At 41.0% G+C, this 23,233-nt stretch overlaps 1 protein-coding gene across 1 annotated transcript; it reads right to left on the reverse strand.

Annotated features, from left to right (window-relative positions):
- Positions 1-5,492: 5,492 nt before the first annotated feature.
- On the reverse strand, positions 5,493-22,755 carry LOC134540889 (Na(+)/H(+) exchanger beta-like). Its single transcript, XM_063383918.1, has 15 exons — positions 22,670-22,755; positions 21,421-21,502; positions 21,207-21,234; positions 20,094-20,306; positions 17,663-17,845; positions 16,505-16,586; positions 15,468-15,563; positions 13,644-13,765; positions 12,329-12,531; positions 10,574-10,663; positions 9,519-9,584; positions 9,335-9,435; positions 8,262-8,508; positions 5,944-6,133; positions 5,493-5,862 (listed from the first exon to the last, which is right to left on the reverse strand). Exons 1-15 carry the CDS (start codon positions 22,699-22,701, stop codon positions 5,693-5,695), a joined length of 1,905 nt encoding a protein of 634 aa, XP_063239988.1. The 5' UTR covers positions 22,702-22,755; the 3' UTR covers positions 5,493-5,692.
- Positions 22,756-23,233: the final 478 nt, after the last annotated feature.

Here is a 23,233-nt window from a genome sequence, read left to right on the forward strand (position 1 = left end):
ATTTGTGCCAGCTATTTAATAAAGTTGCAGTATAATCCTAAACACATTTAGAGAAATCCATGAGAACTTGGGAAATACTAAAACATACATTCATGTTCACAAAAGTGAACACCTCATTCATCTTATGTTTACAACTAGGAAGGCAATAAAATTATCACAATAACTTTTTGCAGGAAGATCTGTTAATTAAAATATTTTACAAAATTTTAAAATCTTTCTAAATTTCTAAGCACTAAAAATTTAGCAATGAAAATTAAAAGCTAATTAATTAGTATTGTTTTACTTCTAACATTATATTGACCTGTGTCTGCCGGTTTCTTTATTCAACACGCGCTAGTACATTCCTACCTCCTAGACATCAAGTATGCCCTACACACTTATTCTTCCCTACGAGATGTGAAATTGTGTGGTAATGTTATGTTTCTTTTTTAAACATATACAAGTGATATACTCAAAATTGATATATTTTGTGTCTGTGGTACATGTTTGTAAAGTAATGAACTGTAAAAAATATTTGTCTGTGTGTGTGTACATGCGTGTCATGGTCTCATTGTTTCAACTATGCACATTCATTTGAAAGTGGGAACATCTTGAACCACTAAAACAAACTTTAAAAAACATAAAGGTGGTCGAATTATCTTAATTAAATGTGCATGGTTCACTATTCCAAATATTTATAGTATTATAAAATGTTGAATTGTTTTACGTAAAACTTTACAATGTTCTGGATACTTACTACAGTAACAGAAAAAAAATTATTTTAATACTGTTACACGAATGATTATAAAACTGATAATTCCTAAGTTATAATGCTAAATTACCCTTTGAAACGCATTTTTACGAAGAGTGACTAAAATTTTTGGTGGCAAATCAGGTTATTAGCTATTATTCACAATTATAATCAAAAACGTTATATGTAATAAAGGCCCGTATGAATGGTTATTAAAGATTAAAAATGATAGTTAAATATTTATCATACAAATGTATTATCAATCTGATGTAAAATTACATAAATAAGGAATGTTTATTTCAATACACGTGTTGACATTTACTCATCTCTTTGTAACCAAGGATGCTTCATTTTTTATCGTGCATTTACACTTTTCAACTTGTAGTGTTTCAAAAATAGCACCAGAATCTTTTCAATGGGTATGTGCAGTTCTCGCTAAGTCAGTACGGAACAGCTGAGGTTGTGCGGCCTGCGGTGTCACGTGAGCTGGTGGCACTCGGAGATCGAACCAATGACAAGCCGGCAGTGCAGGCAACTCTGGAGTGAGTGGGGCCCTAGAGAGTCTCAGGGCTCAGGCCTGTCTGGCACACATCTGTCATCATGTCCGTAACCAAGATGTCGTGATTGGCTGAGATCGCCGTTGCTGGTCTTTCTTAGAATCGCTCGTGCTGCAGTATTTACACGAATAGGCCTCCCTTCTGGAAGCATCCTTGCTACACATGTCTCTGCGTAACTTTTGTCAGGAAGACTTCAGTAGTGACGGTACACTCTGTCCAAACCATGATACACCAAACATTCTGGTCCTCTTTCACTAATTTTAAATTAATTTTTTTTTCATTCAATGTTTATTAAATTTGCATTAATATTAACACCTTTGCTGATGTAAATGTTTAGAACTATGCCTTAGGGAGCCATGCAGACTGGAAAACTTTAATGAAATACAGCAAAATTAAAGGCAGGAATTGCAATCATGAATTCATCCAAAGAAAGCGTTATGTTGTTCATGATGATGACATAGTTATATTACTTTGTATAAGTATATATTATATTGACGTATGATAGTTACTGTTTATTTTAGAACATGTTTGTATTTTTATTTTATTTGGCATAGGAGAGTATTGTAACTGCTTACTTGCAAATTGTTAAGCGCTAAAATAATCTCATAATTCATAATGGTAAGAATTGTGAGAAAGAATATTAGATCAGAACTATAGCAATAAATATTAACAAGACGTAAGAAAATTCAACTTAAGGTTAACAACCCGGATATACCAAATCTGATGTTAATTAGATTCATTATTTGCTAGGTATAATATATTATGCAGCCTTAAAAATACACCAATGTTTGTACTAAATATTGATATAATGGTATAAAAATTGAAAAATAAAATTTTTATTATTTTGACTGATATGTTAAATTGATAAAACAATTACGAATTTGTTTCAAGAAAAGTAATGTATTTATTTGAACAGATACCAACAGAATCGGTTTGATACTCTGATTGAGTACTTTATAATAATGTTATTTCTCCCACAAATATTTAAACACCAATATTTTTAATTGAATCAAAAACTATTTTCCCTTACTATTAAAGAATTTTTCAAACATTTCCTCCGCTAAATAAACATATACTTACAACGTTACTATAAAGATTAATAAATAAGGATTTTTATATCGTCTACCATAATATCATAGCTAGGTGCTTCCAGCGGCACTTTGAAGTGAAGTAGGATTAAATAATTTATCATTAACGTAATAGAGACTAATTTTGTGTTTGATTAAAAAGACTATTTTTAGTCGGCTACTCTAAAATATGTATTAACATTAATATTCAAATATTGCTTAAATTTTTGCGATCAATTTAATATTGTTCATAATTTTAATACATTCATGATATTTCCAATATTAAAAGCATTAATTGTACATGATTCATATTAAACCCAACCATATATGATTTTCATAGTCATTAACTTGAAAGTTTAACAGTATATGCATTAAGAAGTATCAACTTAAATGCTTTCAAATTAAATGTAACAAGAAGGAAGATATAACATCAATTTATGTCCTTAATGGTACATTTAATTTATGTCTGTCCTTATTAATACTAAACGAACAAAATCAACGATATCATGGCTTTATATTTACCCTTCATAATAACAGTACATATGCGTCTAAGGAGGTTCAAGGCCTGTTTGTCGTAAAGTTCCCAAGCAATATTTGTATCTCTCCACAGCGAGTTATGTTCGGTTTTAGAGAGTATTTTTCTCCTGTACGTACAAATAATACATCAATAAAATATGGCAAAGTTATAGAAGTAGCAACATTATATGAAATAATGTTAGACATTTGAAAGCAATAAAACATATTTTCAATCTCAGGATATGCATTTTATATTTTCAATCTTTTGAGAAATGTACCAATTCCCTATACAACTACAAAAAAATGTGTTAAAATGTACAAGATGTTTAAAATGTGTAGTAGAACTTACGTCCAAATATATAAATATATTTTAACCAATTTAGTAATAACTACACATGTATGAAATGTGCGTCAAGAATTCTGTAGAATAAAATACTTCCAACAAACTGAATGCATGTTAACATCATTTTAACAACAATGCATGTTTTAAGTATTCTATTTTCAGTAAAGGATTATTTAAAATATTAATACATTTTGTTTTGCCTCTTCAAATTGTCACACGTTTTATGTCCTCGACTGGTGCTACATGTGCGTAGTGCCCATTTATTTTCTCTCATGTTACGACCATTGGGAAGTTTTTGTGGGCCAGATATTTTTTTTTGTATTTCGCGAAAAAGATTCATGTATATTTGTAACAAAACTATTTATATGGCCAAGCTAAGTTTGTTGAGTAGCAAGTTGTTAGTGTACGCGTTAGAAAAATGCACATAAGTTATGCTCGGACTCACGACAATTTATAACAAGTTGTATGACTTCATCCAGTGTAAACGAGTATTTACTGCTGTGAGAATAAGTAGAGTGTAGTTGTTGTCTAACTTCGCACATACCTTGCTCCTGCACATCTAGCAGCGGTGAACGAGATATGAGGCTGTGGTTTGGAGTTCCCAACAAATATTTTCATAAAAATGATTAGCTATTAAATACAAGTTTTTTAGTTACTTTTCAAAGACGTCAATAAAAAACAATTTTTACTCTTTATTTGTATTGAAAACCCAACTCTATTGTTAACAAAACACTGTCCGTATTTTTGAACTTTTCTGAAAATAACCAACTTGTTTTTTTTAAACATCAGTAAAAATGATGAAAGGCCACAGTTTTTATCAAAACAATAGTTTAAAAAAATAAGTGTCACATAATATATTTATTGTAACACTGCAAATAATAACATTGTACTTGACCGTGGAACCCAAACTATCAATGCTGTAACTATATTGTTTATAATAAAAATGTAGATATTAAGTTAATTGAAAATGGCCTTGTCAGTGGCATTAAGTCTGAACAACGTTACTATTAGCCTGTGCATAGCTAGGATGTTGTGAAGGAGGGTTTTTTATGAGTAGCTTTCTTTATAGTTGAGTTTTAAGAGAAAATTGAGTGTCACAAGAACTTTTATAAAATAAACTTTTACACATAGATATTTAAGAAAATATTTGGCCTGATGAAATGAAACTGAACAATTTATATTAATTTTCTTATGATTTCGTTAATTCAAGTCGTAAATACTATATATTATTGTTATTAAATACATTAATCACACATGTCAAGTTTGTATGAAATACATGTTTGAAGTAACACGTGTGTAAGAAGAAACACTTTTCATGCCACTTCTGTGTAAGAGGCATGTCGGTCTATAATTTGAAGAAAACACAAATCATTGTAGTCCTCTAAGGATTACCATGCTCCTTCCAAAACATCATGTAGCTAAGTTGCTGTAATTTTCTTATTCTGTCTTTCCCCTTCCCCTCTTCTCTACCATCAGGCTGCGATTCTGTAATAACTCATACTTGTGTTGCCTTGTTGTAGTCATCAAACAGGTGAGATGGATATTAAACATACCTACTATGTTAGTCATAACATACCGCCGGTCGATGAAGATGGTCACGTGGCTGTGCCCGACACCAAAGAAGAGACGCTCCAATGAGACCACGACATGCGAACCGCGGGCGCCTCTGGTTGGCCACTGCCTCTGTCGCCTCGTCTTGCTCGCTCTCTCCTGTCTAGTTCCGTGCCCACTGTCGCCACAGATAGCTCAAGCAACGCTCAAGTTTCGGAATGTTTCACTTTTCACGTGTATCTGAAACACTGAACGCTATGTAACCAATTTAAATGATAATTTTGGGAATATAAAATATTCTTCAAGTATTTCCCTAAGAGCATTTTCCCATTACGTTAAGGTTTCGCCTGTAAGGAGATGAACTGAATGACCCTACCTCTGTTTCGGGAGCTTTTTTCTACAGAAATTATATTCATCGAAGTAGCTTGGCTTCTGGGTTGTAACCGTGTCATTGGCGAATAATACACCGACGTTTCGGTCGACATTGCAGTCGCCATCATCAGTAGGTAACTGCTCCCTGATGATGGTGACTGCAATGTCGACCGAAACGTCGGTGAATTATTCGCCAAGGACGCGGCTACAACCCAGAAGCCAAGCCACTTCAGACAATGGCCGTGAAAGCCTGCGAACATTAATTATATTTATCTTTGAGTGTACAAAACTTAAATGTCACAGTGTGCTGCAATAAGTTTTCAATGTGAAATTATTAGCGTTTACTTTTTAATTCGTTTTTTTTTGAGGATGACTATGACAATAATAAATCTTCATAATAGTATCTGAAGACAATATTTCTTAAATAGATAAAATATTTAAACTTAACGTAGTGTGCGAGTACATAAAGAAGACCGTAAGTGATCAAGCGCAGCTCGACTGCAGGGCCTCGTGTGCCGACTGCCGCTGGGAGTCAGGGTGGAGCAGCCGGCACAGCTCAGACGCAGGACTCAGCGGCAGCAGCTGACTCCTGCCGCGGACACCAGGCGGTGCTGGGGTCGCTGGAGGCCGTGGACAGCCTCTGGGACAGGCGCCGCTCCGTCCTGTCCAGGATCACCTGCACGCCGTGCAGCAGTCCCCGGGGTACGCCCTCCTCCTCGCTCAGCTCTGCGCAACCACAAGCATCTCTCCTCTCCGCCGCCGGCTACAGGGTCCTTCATCCAGCACGCGATGTGCGAGGGATCTCACCTGACCCCACTAGCCTCCTCGTGGGAGCCAGCTCCGACACGCTGCCTGGCGGGTAGAACACGTCGTCAAGATCCCTCGCCTGCGCCGCCAGCTCAGCCATCTGCATGGTCTTCAAGTGCCGTGCTTCCAGCTGTTCTTGCACGCTCAGTCCTTCCGAGACCATCGCGTCCGTGTTGAGATGCCCTTGTATCTGCACACCATTCCGAACCCATCAGTAGTCTTCCGAAATACCAGCATACAACACAGGGAAATATAACTGACTGCTTTCTTGCGGAAGTTAGTGGAGTTGCTACCAAACTTGGGCAGGGTTGTAGCATGTCTAGTTAACTCTCTGCTCGCTTTGGCTCTAGCTACTCAAGTGACAGTTCTTCCTCTTGCTTATTTATAGCATATTTCGTGATAAAATTACATGGGCTTAAAGTAGTCAAACTTGAAATATTGGCAGATTTGTTTGTGTGGATGTATAATTTGTTACTACGATATCACGTCTGACGTTTAAGACAAATAGATCAAATTGAAAAAAAAAAAACTATGTTGCGTCAAATATTGGCCGTTAATATTTCACAATTAAAGTGTATTTTTTATTTAGTCTAATTTTAAAAAAAACTAACGAAATTAATTGTGTTAAAATGCATTAAAATTTTACAAAAGTATGACTGACGATTGGTAAATAAAAAGGTATAAAACAACTTCTGTGAGTTAAAAGAAAGTCACAAACCGTGTGGACTGCTCATTTCTTAACACTGTTACCAATGGTTTGTTTCTATCAACATAACGTTTGTTTGAATACAGCAAACATACGTATTGTCCTGCCTCACCACCCAGCCATAGCCAGTTGCTAGTTCCCTGCCCCAGAGACACACCTGGTGGTAGGGCCCGCTCTGCAGGACCTTCCTCAGGGCGCTGGCGGTGTCAGGGTCCTCCAGCATCTCCTGGTAGCGCGGCTGCAGGGAGACACACCTGGTGGTAGGGCCCGCTCTGCAGGACCTTCCTCAGGGCGCCGGCGGTGTCAGGGTCCTCCAGCATCTCCTGGTAGCGCGGCTGCAGGGAGACACACCTGGTGGTAGGGCCCGCTTTGCAGGACCTTCCTCAGGGCGCCGGCGGTGTCAGGGTCCTTCAGCATCTCCTGGTAGCGCGGCTGCAGGGAGACACACCTGGTGGTAGGTCCCGCTTTGCAGGACCTTCCTCAGGGCGCCGGCGGTGTCAGGGTCCTTCAGCATCTCCTGGTAGCGCGGCTGCAGGGAGACACACCTGGTGGTAGGGCCCGCTCTGCAGGACCTTCCTCAGGGCGCCGGCGGTGTCAGGGTCCTTCAGCATCTCCTGGTAGCGCGGCTGCAGGGAGACACACCTGGTGGTAGGGCCCGCTCTGCAGGACCTTCCTCAGGGTGCCGGCGGTGTCAGGGTCCTCCAGCATCTCCTGGTAGCGCGGCTGCAGGGAGACACACCTGGTGGTAGGGCCCGCTCTGCAGGACCTTCCTCAGGGCGCCGGCGGTGTCAGGGTCCTTCAGCATCTCCTGGTAGCGCGGCTGCAGGGAGACACACCTGGTGGTAGGGCCCGCTCTGCAGGACCTTCTTCAGGGCACCGGCGGTGTCAGGGTCCTCCATCATCTCCTGGTAGTGCGGCTGCAGGGAGACACACCTGGTGGTAGGGCCCGCTCTGCAGGACCTTCCTCAGGGTGCCGGCGGTGTCAGGGTCCTCCAGCATCTCCTGGTAGCGCGGCTGCAGGGAGACACACCTGGTGGTAGGGCCCGCTCTGCAGGACCTTCCTCAGGGTGCCGGCGGTGTCAGGTTCCTCCAGCATCTCCTGGTAGCGCGGCTGCAGGGAGACACACCTGGTGGTAGGGCCCGCTCTGCAGGACCTTCCTCAGGGTGCCGGCGGTGTCAGGGTCCTCCAGCATCTCCTGGTAGCGCGGCTGCAGGGAGACACACCTGGTGGTAGGGCCCGCTCTGCAGGACCTTCTTCAGGGCACCGGCGGTGTCAGGGTCCTCCATCATCTCCTGGTAGTGCGGCTGCAGGGAGACACACCTGGTGGTAGGGCCCGCTCTGCAGGACCTTCCTCAGGGTGCCGGCAGTGTCAGGGTCCTTCAGCATCTCCTGGTAGCGCGGCTGCAGGGAGACACACCTGGTGGTAGGGCCCGCTCTGCAGGACCTTCCTCAGGGCGCCGGCGGTGTCAGGGTCCTTCAGCATCTCCTGGTAGCGCGGCTGCAGGGAGACACACCTGGTGGTAGGGCCCGCTCTGCAGGACCTTCTTCAGGGCACCGGCGGTGTCAGGGTCCTCCATCATCTCCTGGTAGTGCGGCTGCAGGGAGACACACCTGGTGGTAGGGCCCGCTCTGCAGGACCTTCCTCAGGGTGCCGGCGGTGTCAGGGTCCTCCAGCATCTCCTGGTAGCGCGGCTGCAGGAAGGATCCCGGGTACAGCAGCGAGAATCGCGCCGTGGTGCGACAGCTGTGGGTGCGGTACACGCTGGAGGAGCCAGGCTTCGTGTCCACAGGCGCGTGCTTCGCCCGACTGCTCTGCTCGGCCACCGCCAGCGGCCCGTACAGGTGCGTGAAGTGCTCCCTGGGGACCGACCAAGAGACAGGTCAGCACCGTGAGCTCTTTCTCAGTCATCTAGTTCTCCTGGAGTCAGCAGTCCCTAGCACAGGTCACAATACGGACATCTCTACACCTAGTACCAGCACCTGCACCGCCTACCAGTTGTACCCAATGTAAGAACTTTGTTCGTGCCAACGGTGGTTTGAATTTTTTTATAGAAACTATTATTTGACTAATGGGTAATTTTAAGATTCTATATATTGTGATACAAAAAAAATTTGGGTTTTTCATGAATGGTCATATATGATAGTTGTAAAAGTGACAATTGCTGGTAGAGTGACGAAGGATGTGACGATCCATACTTTACTGATGTCATCCTGATCAATGACGATGCTACCATCACGTCAATGGCCAACAGCCCACATGTTCTGAATAAGTGGGATACGATGCCCAATATTTATCATGTTTTCCAAGACGCAAAGTGGTGACTAACTGATGGTATATTGAGAGATTCTGAAACACCAAAGCCATTGTCTTCATATTCTATTTTGAACACAGTGAGTTATGTTTTGAACGAGGAAGTTGCATTCCCTAACCTTTTTTTAAAAAAAAAAGATAAGACAAATAAATCCCTTAATTTTTTTTTCATTCTACTGCCATATTTTATACATGAAATAAAATTCCTTGCATAGCATACGCAAAGAGACAGGTCATGTTAAACATATCGTGTAACTTCCTCCTTACCACATAACTTGAATGTTTATCTGGTGACTTTTGGATAAACAATTTTTACTCACACTGAAATCAGTATCATTGGCATGTGCCGATGTATATAAACTCTCTTACTCACGTCATTGCCAGCTTCTCAAAGATGATCGTCAAGTCACTCTGCTTCCCAGGTTTCAGAAAGATCCGTTTCAGGCATGAGTCATCAAGTTGTTCAAATTTCCTCTGCAAAGAACACACGTGTAAATTTATCACTGCATTTAACACTTGAGGTATTAACTTTACTTTGTTTGAGAAGCAGTAATTACCCTTATGTAGAAGTCCGAGCGGATCCCTACAATCTCTTCTATGCCAGACATCACCAAGGACAGCACCTTCAAACAGTTTCGTAACACTTCCTTAACATCTTCAGTGCAGTTTTGTACGTATACTATCATTTAAAGATTGCTCGGATACGTGATTTAAATATTCCTAAATGTGATTAATTCCTTGTGAAAATTAAGGTAGAGACCGAGTAAGTAGATACTGGGTTCAAAGTTATATTCAGGTTGGGGATTTATAAAATTGTATAACCTCTTCTGAGTGCTACTGAAGAATTTCTTCCAAAAAAATGATACAGTTTAACTCAGACATTGCAACTAAATTTTTTTAAACTAATTCTCAAGGACTCTAGATAATCTGTGTTTGGCTTATGAATAATCTACCTCAATTTCCAAGTAACCAAAAATATGTTGAGAGTAGTGTAAAATAGGGAATACGGGACTATGCCTTGTTGGCTTCCTCAGTTGTGGCTTACCGATGGTAAGGACTCGGTCATGTTCGGGCGTGTTCGCCTGTCGTTGCCTATAATCAGGAGGTTGTTGGTCATTTAGATGACTCCACATCCGCCATCTTGGAACTCACTATTTTTCAAATCAGTAAATTTTGAGCAAAGTATTTATTTCAGTAAAAAAACTTGTTTAATAAATATGGTGAAAAATCCTAAAAACTGCTTAAATTCTTCATCCACCAGCCACCAGGCCGATGATGACATAATGGGTGCCATCTTGGAAATTCGTAATTATTAACTCGGAAATTAGGAAAATTACAAACATCATTAAAATTATCGCTTGTTAAAATAATGTTTGATTCAATCGATATCCGTCCTTGGTTCGATCCTTACTCGATGGGGGGGGGAAAAAGATAATTTAATCAAAATTACCAATAAAATGAGAGGTTCGAGAAATAAGAAACTAAATTGAAGTAGCTTGGATTCTGGGTTGTAGCCGTGTCCTTGGCGAATAATTCACCGACGTTTCGTTCGACATTGCAGCCGCCATCATCAGGGAGCAGTTCAAGTGGACAGCTCAGGTGGAACACTCACGTGGTCTCCCAGCTCCTCGTTCAGGCTCTTCTGTCCGGACTTGGACTTGGAAATGTGCAGCAGATTCACAAGGAACTTGATCGTACTGCCCTGAAACACAACAGTTAGCAGCTCCTGATCATGTGCTCGTCCCGAGTCATATCCGCCGTGAGGAAGCAACTGGAACAGGTTGTCCCGAAGACCACTCACTGTTAGTAAAGTGTTTCCCCGCTGTTCCGCCTTGAGCAAAAGAGTTCCCCTATAGCTATTAACAATGCTTTTAGCCTCTTGAGAGCCAAGTTGTGAAACAGAACACCTCACCGAGTTGCACATATGCGGAACATCAGGAGCCAATGAACCTTCAGGACTTTTCCATCATGACATTATGGCTCACGAACTTCAGCGAAGTCTTAGACGATCAAAATCCTTCACCTTTCCCCAAGTTTGTGCCTAGTAAAGTCATTTTCTAGATCATCTAAAGCTTACAGTTATCGATACCCGAGTGGCGATGAAAAAGGAGCTTTATGTAAGGTTTATATTTTGAATTCCTGAGTATTTGATAACTTTGTCACCATTATAATCATTATTATTAGTTAGTTCGGGCATAAATAATAATAGAACTCCACACCTTTTGCCACGATAATTACATCCTAGAACATCTGTCCACCCTAGTATAAAACCAGTATTTTTGATCGATTGTGAGCAAGACAGCCAGAGTGTGGCTGGCGTATACAAAAACTAGTATAGGTGAATGAAAGCGTTGGAGAGAGTTATTAACTTAAAAGTAAAATAAAAAATACCCTACGAGTAAGGTGGTATCGACACAAAAAGCCTGCCTACAGAAAGACTGAGGATAGAATATCGACACAAGAAGCCCACCTGCAGGAAAACTGTGAAGAGAAAGAAAAAGCCCACCTGCAGGAAGACTGCGAAGAGAAAGAAGACCAGCATGGTGGTATCGACACAAGAAGCCCACCTGCAGGAAAACTGTGAAGAGAAAGAAAAAGCCCACCTGCAGGAAGACTGCGAAGAGAAAGAAGAAGCCCACCTGCAGGAAGACGGTGAAGAGAAAGAAGAAGCCCACCTGCAGGAAGACTGTGAAGAGAAAGAAGACCAGCATGGTGGTATCGACACAAGAAGCCCGCATGCAGGAAGACTGTGAAGAGAAAGAAAAAGCCCACCTGCAGGAAGACTGCGAAGAGAAAGAAGAAGCCCACCTGCAGGAAGACGGTGAAGAGAAAGAAAAAGCCCACCTGCAGGAAGACTGCGAAGAGAAAGAAGACCAGCATGGTGGTATCGACACAAGAAGCCCACCTGCAGGAAAACTGTGAAGAGAAAGAAAAAGCCCACCTGCAGGAAGACTGCGAAGAGAAAGAAGACCAGCATGGTGGTATCGACACAAGAAGCCCACCTGCAGGAAAACTGTGAAGAGAAAGAAAAAGCCCACCTGCAGGAAGACTGCGAAGAGAAAGAAGAAGCCCACCTGCAGGAAGACGGTGAAGAGAAAGAAGAAGCCCACCTGCAGGAAGACTGTGAAGAGAAAGAAGACCAGCATGGTGGTATCGACACAAGAAGCCCGCATGCAGGAAGACGGTGAAGAGAAAGAAGCCCACCTGCAGGAAGACTGCGAAGAGAAAGAAGAAGCCCACCTGCAGGAAGACGGTGAAGAGAATGAAGCCCACCTGCAGGAAGACTGTGAAGAGAAAGAAGACCAGCATGGTGGTATCGACACAAGAAGCCCGCATGCAGGAAGACTGTGAAGAGAAAGATGCCCACCTGCAGGAAGACGGTGAAGAGAATGACGACGAGCGTGGTGGTGACGAAGATGCTGCGGGGGCGCACCGTGTCCTCGCTCAGCATCTCGGCCAGCGAGAAGGCGACGGCGCCACGCAGACCGCCATACGCCATGATGAACTGCTCCTTGCCGCTGATGGGCATCACGCGATACAGGTTGGCGAGGGCTGTCAGCGAGAACACTCCTGCCGACACACACTCGCTCCCTCAGGCGCTGCTGGCATCTGTCTGCTGATTGGAGGCATGTTCAGCAGATCTCTCGGTACTGCACCACGTAGTTTGGCAATTACTTCAGATTTTTTATATACTGCTTAGAGGAAGTTCTCGCCTGTGTTCAAACAAATATGTGCTCGCGTCAGTTTGGTCGGTTTAGCTTGATCGCTTGATGAATGTTTACATAAATGAAAGCCCTCGTGAACCCACAGTAGAATATTTTATACGACAATTAAGAAAAACACGAGATAAGGTTTCATTTAGCCAAAGATATTCATATTAAGACACAAAAAAAAATTAAAAAAACAGTTCGCGAACAATAACATCAATAAAGTGTTTTGATATTTTTAACAAGTCTGCAAGCTTGAAAATGAATTGAAAAAAAAACTGCTCCATACGTGTCGATCGATCTCTCCCTGATACTACTAAATCATTTTTTGTTTATTTCTTCGCAATTTATTGGTCGACGATATTAAACATAATTTCCAAGTATTATCATGAAGTTCGTGTGAAATTTTGCAAATGCCTTTTATAATATCTCTAATAATGATACATGTTTATTTCTACACTAAAACAATCATTTTGTATGTGAGACATTCTTGTTCACGACGAGAATGGTGTGTAGAAGGCGAGCACTTGAACACCAATTGAAATCTTGGAGTGTTTTGTGGACATAATACGATATTCTCACTCATTCGGGCATTTCATCTTGTACTGTTCGTTTGGAGTGAAATGCCCAAAATATTCCCACTTTTAAAAGGATATGTTAATATTTTGGAGGTAAAGAGGTGTTCATACCTTTTTGTAATATCTTAGATAAATGGCCAACATGGCTTCATAGAATTTCGTTTAGAATAATCGTTATGTTAACATGTTTTATGTGTTGACATACGATCCATCTGAGCTTCATCACCATGGCATAAATGAGCGATACCTCTAACACCAGCTTAGTATAGTGATGTACAATCAGGTTGTACTTGAATAACACGGGCTTGTGTAACTGATTGGTAATAAAACAACCTGACCCAGTTGCTTGAGGAGATCCCTCGAACAGTGCGGGCAGGACAGGAGAGAGAGGACTCACCGATGAACCGGCAGACGAAGCAGAGGATGAGCGTCCAGATCACGAATCCCGTGTGCCACACATGTCTGTCGTTCACCAGCACCATCCCCAGGAACAGGAAGATGATGGCATCGCACGTAGAGCTGCACAAATGGACGACCCGAGTCTAACCCATCTGACCCATGCCATCTCAGAGGGCTCGTTTGATGTCTCACAACATCCAGGATACAAAAAAATCATTAAATAAACCCAGGCTTTTGCATTATCAAAACCCACCGAATGACAGAGAAACCAGAGTGCATTTTCCAGTGGCCCGAATTATCCAGTTAAGTCACTATTGACTTTGTAATCGCATAGACTCATGCCCCGCGCATTAAGAAACCCCCGAATTCACCATCCCTGGCTCTCACGAGACAGAATATGACAACCTGGAAGAGCATAGAGATATGGATATTTATAAACCATCAGATAGTTCCTTTCTTATCCATGGTGCAATGATATTTTGTGTTTACCTATTCATTCTTATACACTGCCAAGAACAGCCAAAGAATTAAACTGCACAGCCTGATTGGAGGAATTTTGTTCTCATTATTGAACATTAAGTGAACGAAGTATGCCCAAATGATCAGAAAATACTAACTTTACAGTTCCAGTTTAAAGGACATTGCTTTCAGACTAAGCCTAGAGTGGTCCACATTGGCTGACAGGCGCTCTGTAAGAGTCCATTGAATACTAGGTCTGCTCGGAACGAACAATCTTGAGATACATACAGCATTACAGATGGCTTCCACTTCAAAAGTCTGGCCCCTGGAAAGTTTGAGGTGGATCAACTCTATGAAATAATATCCGAGGTATTGATATCATCAGACACTTCATGTATGATTAAGTTTTAATAAAAAACGCAATAATTGAATAAGCACAACTAATTAAAACAATAAAACACATCTTACACTGTTCACAAGAGTAGTGAGGATGTGTATTGAAATAAACATTTGGGAATTTAAAAGCACATAAGTTGTATCACTCCATTACCATGGTAATCGCATTCAATTAAAAACAGATTTTCAATGCGGGGAAAGATAATTTTTTTTTGTCAATGTTCCATTTCAGACATGCCGACGCGGTGATCGTATGAATGTTAATCATATTCCAAGAGAGATAAGCTGTGTTATGTAAAGTGTAACTGAGAGCAAGAAATTGACTAGTGTTAGAGTTATTTAAAAATGTTACTAATAAATTAAGACTGAGTTTCTGAGTGTAGAAATTGTACATATCAAGTAAGCTAAACTGAAGTTGCTTGGAACTATGCGAGCTGTATAACGACCGGTACATGGAACTTCCGACGAATTCAAGAAGTGAAACTAAGGGAGTTCAGTACTAGTTTATATTATTATTGTGTAAATGGCGATTGTGGGAATTTCTGGTTATTCGTTCATAGTGCAGTGCTGTTTGAAATTATAAATCATTATTATATTTGTGAAAAATAATAATATAATAAATTATATATAATTATATGTTATATATTATATTGTTTGTGCCTAATTCTCTTGCTCTATCCGTTGATTCGTCTTTGTAGTTTTGAGCACTTTCAAATTAACTGTCTACAGAAAACTCTGATATTGGATATTTTTATCCGTGCTTGCGTATTTTTGCATTTTATGTGAAATCACGTTTTAGTCAGCATTTCATAATACCTAGTATTTGGCATTTTCGTACTTCGATATACGTCCGATTCGATTATTAGCCCGTGCCAAACAGTATTTCACCGAACACTCGCCAAACAGTTGCGCCGTTGTTTCGACAGAGCCCGTCACCAAGCCGAGCGGAGGTGATGTGGGAACTCACCTCACCATCCGCGTGAAGTACTTGACAGTGACATAAGACTTCTGCGAGATGTTCTTCAGGGCGTAGTGTGCTTGCACGATTCCGCAGAAGATGATGCTGTGAACACAGTGACATTCTGCTGTCATGGTGATAAACTCTACATTCATTAATTTTTTCTTGAAATGAAGCTTCTTGAAAGCCGTCATCAGACCTTGAGGAAGGGTAGCATATATTATTTATTTTGTGCTAGTTATTATATTATAATAACCAGCACAAAATAAATACACACCACAATTGATTCAAACTATGCAACACCAGTGCTGAAACAGAACCAGCTTTTACACTGATAATCGTGCATAAAAGTAAACAAAATTGTAATGGTTAAGTAATGTCTTAAAGCGATCAAATTTGTTTTCAAAATATATTTCTACCAAAAATGTATCGATGCTCTTAAAAAGAAAAATCAATGTCGTAAACGGCTTGTTTCTACCTAAGCAAGTCGGGTGACAGCCATTGATAAGGCATGACGTAGACGGACCTACTTCGGCGCCACCTGTCACCTGTTTCACTATCTCCCTCCGCCGTCACTATCAGGTGATCACTAGGGACATGACGTCTCAGGATATGCTGCATATCTCTCTTGTCGGTCAAGCTGGGTCATGGTTCAACAGCAGAAGCAACAGAAACCCACGACATTTTGCCTGGAATATTACGAATTAAGTTTGCTACTATTTATTTAGGTTTGGCATTCCAACACAGAAATTATTATGACTGTTTACTAAATCATGGTGTAGATATTGCTTATATAAATTTCGCAGTGTAAACTCAAGTGGTTTGTGTAATAAATTACACGGAACATCATCACATCTACTTGCAATAGGTGCATCTGAAACCTTAGCATTCATTTCACGAACCATCAAAACCTGATATTTTATGCCAATATGGATACATGATGCAATAAAATATTTTTAAAACTGAACTAAGTGCCGAGTGCATCCAGTGACATCTCGTGGTACAGTGAGAGGCAAGATGCTGCTAGCTCCAGACAGGCGCCTCACCTGATGATGCCGGAGAAGTGGAACAGTTCTGCTGTGAGGTAGGAGATGTAGGCCAGTCCCAGCACCGCCAGAGGCTCCACCACTGCCAAAACAGTTACAACATGTCATGTACCTCTGGGATTTGCTGGAGATGACTAGCTTTCTAACTATAAAATTTGATGATGATTTGTGAGAAGTACTGTGTGCAGATATGTAATTTTTGACGTGACGTCTAATAAATTGATGAACGCCGTCTACAACGCACAAAAAAGTGTCCCGTTACGCTCATTGTTCCGTTACGCTGTGTCCCGTTACGCTCATTGTTCCGTTACGCTGTGTTCCGTTACGCTGTCGGTGAGTGCAGTAATAATAGGTTATGTTACAATTGACTAAAAAATTATGGTGACTCGTATAATTGATGATAGATATTTGATTACAGTTTATTTATATGAAAACTTGTTCATAATTATAAATAAACTTTATAGCTAAACGCCAGTTTTTAAAATTAATTACAAGTCATCTACACGTGAACTGTTTCGTCGACTGTTTATAAAGTGAAGTGAAAAGTTAATGTGTTTTAAATTGCTTATTACAACAACAAATTTCGGCAATAAAGGTTAATTATTATCCTTGCATTTTTAAAATCTGATTACTAGTATAATTACAAGTATTTATTCTTTTGTTATTAAAATAAAAATGATTCAATTTTATTCATAAAAGTATGCAATCATCATTTCATCAATGTTTTGTTATGACGTTGTCACGTGAAAATATCGTCCGTAAACCGACTTTACAGACAACCAATTTTTTTTTAATACATTCTATTGTTCAATGAAATTTTTCATGATCAGGAACTCGCCGCCTGAGTATTGGAGTGTTCTATGTCCACTTTTTAGGTTTTTTATGCTATGCACACGAAATTAATATTAGTATTCATTTGTACTATATCCACACACGTCTACGCACATAAAAATGTTTCTTCTTAATTCAAGACCAATATTATTTTGTTCTGTGTCATGGATATTCATAGTTGTTTGAACTTTCAAATGCTTATATCTCAGTTCCGACTTCAATGGACATAGAACACTCCAATTCTCAGGCGACGAACTGCTGATTGTTGTGTTTCAGGTTTCTTGTGAGTCCGCGAGGAGCCGGGAGGGCTCGGTGTGCAGGGCTGACCTCTGACGTCGCCCGTGGCTCGGGTGATGAGGGCGGACAGCAGCCCCAGCAGCACGCCCACGGCACAGCCGCCCAGGCTGACGGTGAAGAAGGCGAGTGTGGCCAGGCCGTACTGCTCCGCGGGCACCTCCGCCATCTTGCTGAACGCCTCCATGGTCGTGTACAGCACCACCGTCACCGCGTCTGCGCAGCGACACGCGCGCTGCACGGCCCTCCTTGACGAGTCCCTCAAGTTTGGTCAATACCGCAAACAACTACTCTGGAAGTCCCACTCCTTGCAAACAGATGTTGATCAAGACTTTTGCATTATAATCTGCTGTTCTTGCCACCGACCAAGCCCCAGTGTTTACCCTCCGGACTTAGTTAAGTGTAGTTACAAAGTGTTGTAATGCCCATACTATTTTGTAATTTAAAAAAAAAAAATTACGTTTTTGTCACGAAAAAAAAAGAATGTATTGTGTTATATGATGCCACAAATAAGTCTGGCGTCGAATGTGGGGCTGAGTCAGATTGGATGGATGTATGGACAAACCACTGCTACAGCCCACCAGAAGCCCCTAGTGTACCCCGCCATTTCCAAGAGTGTTGAACACCACACCCTGCTGCCTCGCATGGTAGTGCTGCGTGTTTCACCTGCATTGTCTTGGCTGGGTGGATTTAGTACTCAAACAACAGGCCTGCGTCCATGTCGGCAACTTCTGCTGGGAACTGCTGCGAGGACTACCCTGAGGACTACCATTGTCACCAGCTGCCACACCTGCCAGCAGGACTGCAACTTGTCTCATATAGACTGGGAAGGCAGTCTATTTAACCCCGCACACCTTTCAAAGTTAGGGGATGCAGGCGCCAGGTACCGACATGTGCAAGTGTTATGCCTGCACCTAAGTTCAAGGAAGACAGTCATAGTCTACCAAAATCTTGGACCGGTGGCGATTTAGATTTGATTAACTTCTTATGTCCTTAGGAGTGACCCTCAATCAACCATGCACTTATCACAGAGTGAGTCTGAATTCGACCGTCCAACTTCTGCTTCAGGTTCATTACTACAAAATATGGTCTTAAGTGCTTTCTAATCCTGGTTTACATCTTTGAAGCTAGAGCTGAACAACAATTTTATTGTAAATAATAGAGAAATTATTTAATATTAATCTCAGAGCATCTAGATTATGTTTTATTAAATGTAGTTATACAATCACTACGAATTAAGGAAATTTCACATATCTATTTACCTGAAATAATTAGGGATAGTAATACGCCACCAAATATATGTAAAAAAAAGATGCTACGACCAATTATTTTAATGAAATAATTGTGCTACAGCGACAAAAACTTTACAATATCCTTCACTTAAGCATAATTCAAATGCACAATGATTAATTTTAAATACTATATTTATTATTTTCAATAAAAATGTTGCTCAGTCCCAACTTCAAAGAAGTATACAACACTTGAGAAGCACTATGACTATAAGTCGTACCTATGTTTCGTTTTATTTTGTCGCGATCAACCTGCGGCCTAGGTTTGTCGGTCGAATCCAGACTCATCCTGTATAGGAAAATAAATAAAGGCTTTAATGACAACATTCGTGGCACCCGTGAGACACAAACTATTTACGGTTCAGGCTATGGTCAATTGAACATAATTTTTTAAGGCTACGAATAAATTTTATTGCGATTTAGGGCTCTTGAACGAAAACTGAAAAAAATATCTAAGAAGCCATTATTTTTTAGGATAAACTCCCTATAGTCCATTTGATGTGCCCATTACATCCCACTTCTGGTGACAACCAGTATCAAGTGTAGCGAACGAAACATTTCGACTACAGTAATGTGGAAAGAGCGAAGATTTATTTATTTATTTATTATTATTTATTATTTATTATTATTTATTATTAGATTTGTGACATGCACACCAACAGCCGAAGCTTTGGAGGTGTGCACAGAACAAGTAATAAAAACACGACACATACAAGCGAATAAATACAACATACACAGGATAATAAAAGACGACACAATAACAAACAAAACAGCAACTGAGATAATCTTAACTAAATGATCTAGAATGGGAAGAATAAACAGGATTATAAAATTACTCAAGAAATTAGGGTAATCATGAAAAATTAAAATTTAAAGTTTTTAATAAAATTTTCATATTTATTGAAATTTGAGATAAGTCTGTAAATTAAATCATTATTATTGTGTAAGGAACATAATAGGGATCGAAGGCGGCTTTTGAACTGCGGGACCCGAATACCAGAGTTATCAAGTAAGTATAAGCAATTAATTTTTGAACTATAGCACTTAAACACAAACAGGGCATCCAGATGGATGCGACGATTTGAAAGAGATTCTAACTTGAGAAAGGAATCGGTCAATAAAAAGGCATCTCGCGAGGTGTTTGATCGGCGAGGGCAGCCCCGAGAAACACTGACCGTTGAGCAGCGACTCGCCGAAGACCAGGTAGTACAGGTCCTTGTTGACTCCCACCTCCTGGAAGATGGCGAGCACAGCCACCGGGTCCACGGCTGAGATGAGCGCCGAGAACACCAGGCAGTCGATCAGAGACACGTGGTACAGCACGCCGTCCTCCGTGCGCGCCATGGGCCCGATCATGCCCGCCTCTGACAGCCCGAACAGAGCGGGGCCTGCCACAACACGCGTGTGACTCACATAGCATCACAGTGCTTCAGCAACGTTACTCCAAGGGGTTTCTGAAAAGGTTAGTGTGTTGACAATGGGGACTTTTTTGAACCTTTTTAGCTGTATCAGCTTTTATAAATGAATCCGTGCACTTGCATCCAAGTGGTTAGGTACAGCGTGTGTCACTGCGTTCTTCACGTCAACCTCCCTAACAGTGGTTCCCCCAGAGCCCTGCTGACAGCTCAGCACTGCCAAGCTCGAGGATTGCTCAGGAAGGTACATCAAATGTTGTGTGAGCTCAGCATGAGCGCCCATTGTCGCCCAGGGACCATGTCACTAGCCTTCATCTTGACTTTACTTGTCACACCTGAGCTCGATGCATCTCTTAAAGAATCAATTGGATTTGTACATAGTAGCTTTGATATGTAAATTGTCGCATAAACAAAGCCATATGGACACATCAATTTGGACTGCCCCAAACCATGAGCTCCTAGTGACCACCAGGACAAAGTCAGTGGTCGATAAGAAGAAAGACGTCGTCATCCTACGCTTGGCAAACAGGTGTGGGTACTCGACTCGTACTCACAGTAAAAAGTTGCAAAATTAAACAGAAACCTTCCTTGCTTCTTATTCCAATCATAGTTCACATGTGAGAGAAACTTTTACAGAATCACTATTTACTCTAAAAAAACATTTACTACATGTGACTGGTTGGTTATTGCACATTAAACTTAATGGGAATGTGTTCCAAACATATTCGTTATAAATCCAGTTACTTTTCGTAACTGCATATAACTCAATCTTCTCTTAAAGTATTTGGTATCGCCATTCAAGTTGCCTAAACTCTTTAATCGGGCTGAGTTTCGAAAACATGCTATGCTAGCCATCTGGCGGGAGTTACTTACCTATTAAGAATGTATTGATCAGTGTCCCCTGAAACAAAATAAAATTTATATTTTAATTATGTGTAAATAAGAGCACCTAAAACTTAATAAATATGCATGTCAACAAATTAAGAAAAATTATTCTTACAAATTCCATGAAGAGAAAATTTAAATCACCTTTCATGGCATTCTTAAATGTACTTATATTGTACTATTATGGAATAAGAGTACTCACTATTACTGCGTACAAGAGGATCGTGTGGAAATTGAAGGCAAACGCGCGATCGTACAGCGAGTATGCCGACTCCAGGATCACTCTGCACAGAGAGAAAATAGCATTTGCAAAAATAACTCCACACATCTCATTTATCTGTAAGGAGAACTGATGTTGACGTAAAAAAAATTAGTAAATAGTTGTATTTAAATTCAGTGGAAAATTCTGAAGTGACCTTCATAAGGGACCTTCAGGAGGGTCATGTCATCGGAGCATAACGAATGTGTAATGAGGTTTGGGGCGCTTGAATTGTTTGTATTTTGCACACTTGCCTATTAGCATATTTTCATACAAGTACACTCGTTTACTTGCTCACTCGCATACTTGAACACATGTACACAACAGAAATATTATAATTTCTTTTACCTGTATTAGTTAAGGTCAGTTTCTAACTATAGGTTATTCTTAATTCTTTTTAAAAAAAAGCCGTATCAGTGAAAACGTTAATGTCTCAATCTCCTTCGTCACCGTGGAACATTTTAAAAGATAATCACGAAATCACTGCGCTCGTTCCTGGCGCTATGCCGTGACTGAAGATGGCATCGGGAGAAGAGACGCAACAGCCTGTCCTGGGAGGATACTGGAGCAGTTACCCTGCAGCCAGCAGTAACAAGCTCCTCAGCAAGAGACGCCTCTGAGGTTGCAACAGCGAGCGCAGCTTGGGGCTCAACACAGCTCGCTGGTTGGTCGGTGAGTCACGCACTGAATCACGTGGACTAGTCACGTGAGGTCTTGTCCGGGGCGCGCGTCTGGCGGAAGGAAGTGAGGGTTGCGGGCGGTCACCCTTGGTGGAGAGGGGGGGGGGAACTTCTTGATTCGCGTGCAACAGTGATCGTATCAGCGCTCTCTCACGGTCGCCCGACAAGCACCCTCGAGCACATGCTAATCACATCGACCCGTTCGTCTGGTACCGCGATGTATTCAGAGACGCCGCAGGTTTCCCTCTGCAGTGAAGTGTGGGTCGAGACAGTCTGCAGTTGCCTGGTCAGCCCGTCATGTCACGAACTGACGTTTCATTAATACGTATTTTCTGACATACTCCATTTTTGGCTCATGCTGTATTTCGAAAATACATCGTCAATTACAGAAAACTCAGAGGATAGAATTAGTCAGGAAAAAATTAATATCACAACACATACGAACACAGTGAGTTAACAACGAAAAACGGTTGCAACATGAACAGAGAATGCAGTCAGAAATCATTACTTACTGTTCTTGTTGCAGCTGTCCAGTTGTTATCATCCCACTGTATTCTTCTGTGCTGTGATATTCATGTATTCCTGACTGATTCCGTCTCTCTGCGCCGAGTGCCTCGACGTGTCTCACTGTCTCAGGAGCGCGCAGTGATACACTAATGGCCGCCGAGGGAGTGGGGTTGCTAGTAGCTGCAACAACCGCCTGTTTTACCCAAACAAATATATTTTAAAAGTAAAACTGCATAAATGCCATTATTCGATGTGTTATATTTTGATTAGTTTATTAATTCCTTAAATAGGAATTATATTTTTTTATGTGTGACATCTTAGCTCTCGGTATACAGCATTTGGTGGGAATAATTTCGTCCATGTGACGGAAGTCAAGGAACAAACATGTGTAACAATGCTGACATCTGTGGCGGTTAATGTAAAGCAAAGTTCACAAAGACTAAAGAGATCTTGGAAGTATTAACTGTTTAATGAATTTCAACAAGATGGACAGTATTTAAATAAAATTCCTTGTCGAAAATCTGGTCCAAAGTAGGGGTTCAGTATGTTTTCTAGTCTTTTTTCGCTTT

Source organism: Bacillus rossius, chromosome 17 (genome assembly GCF_032445375.1).
Source record: "Bacillus rossius redtenbacheri isolate Brsri chromosome 17, Brsri_v3, whole genome shotgun sequence".
In the NCBI taxonomy this organism is placed as follows: domain Eukaryota; kingdom Metazoa; phylum Arthropoda; class Insecta; order Phasmatodea; family Bacillidae; genus Bacillus; species Bacillus rossius.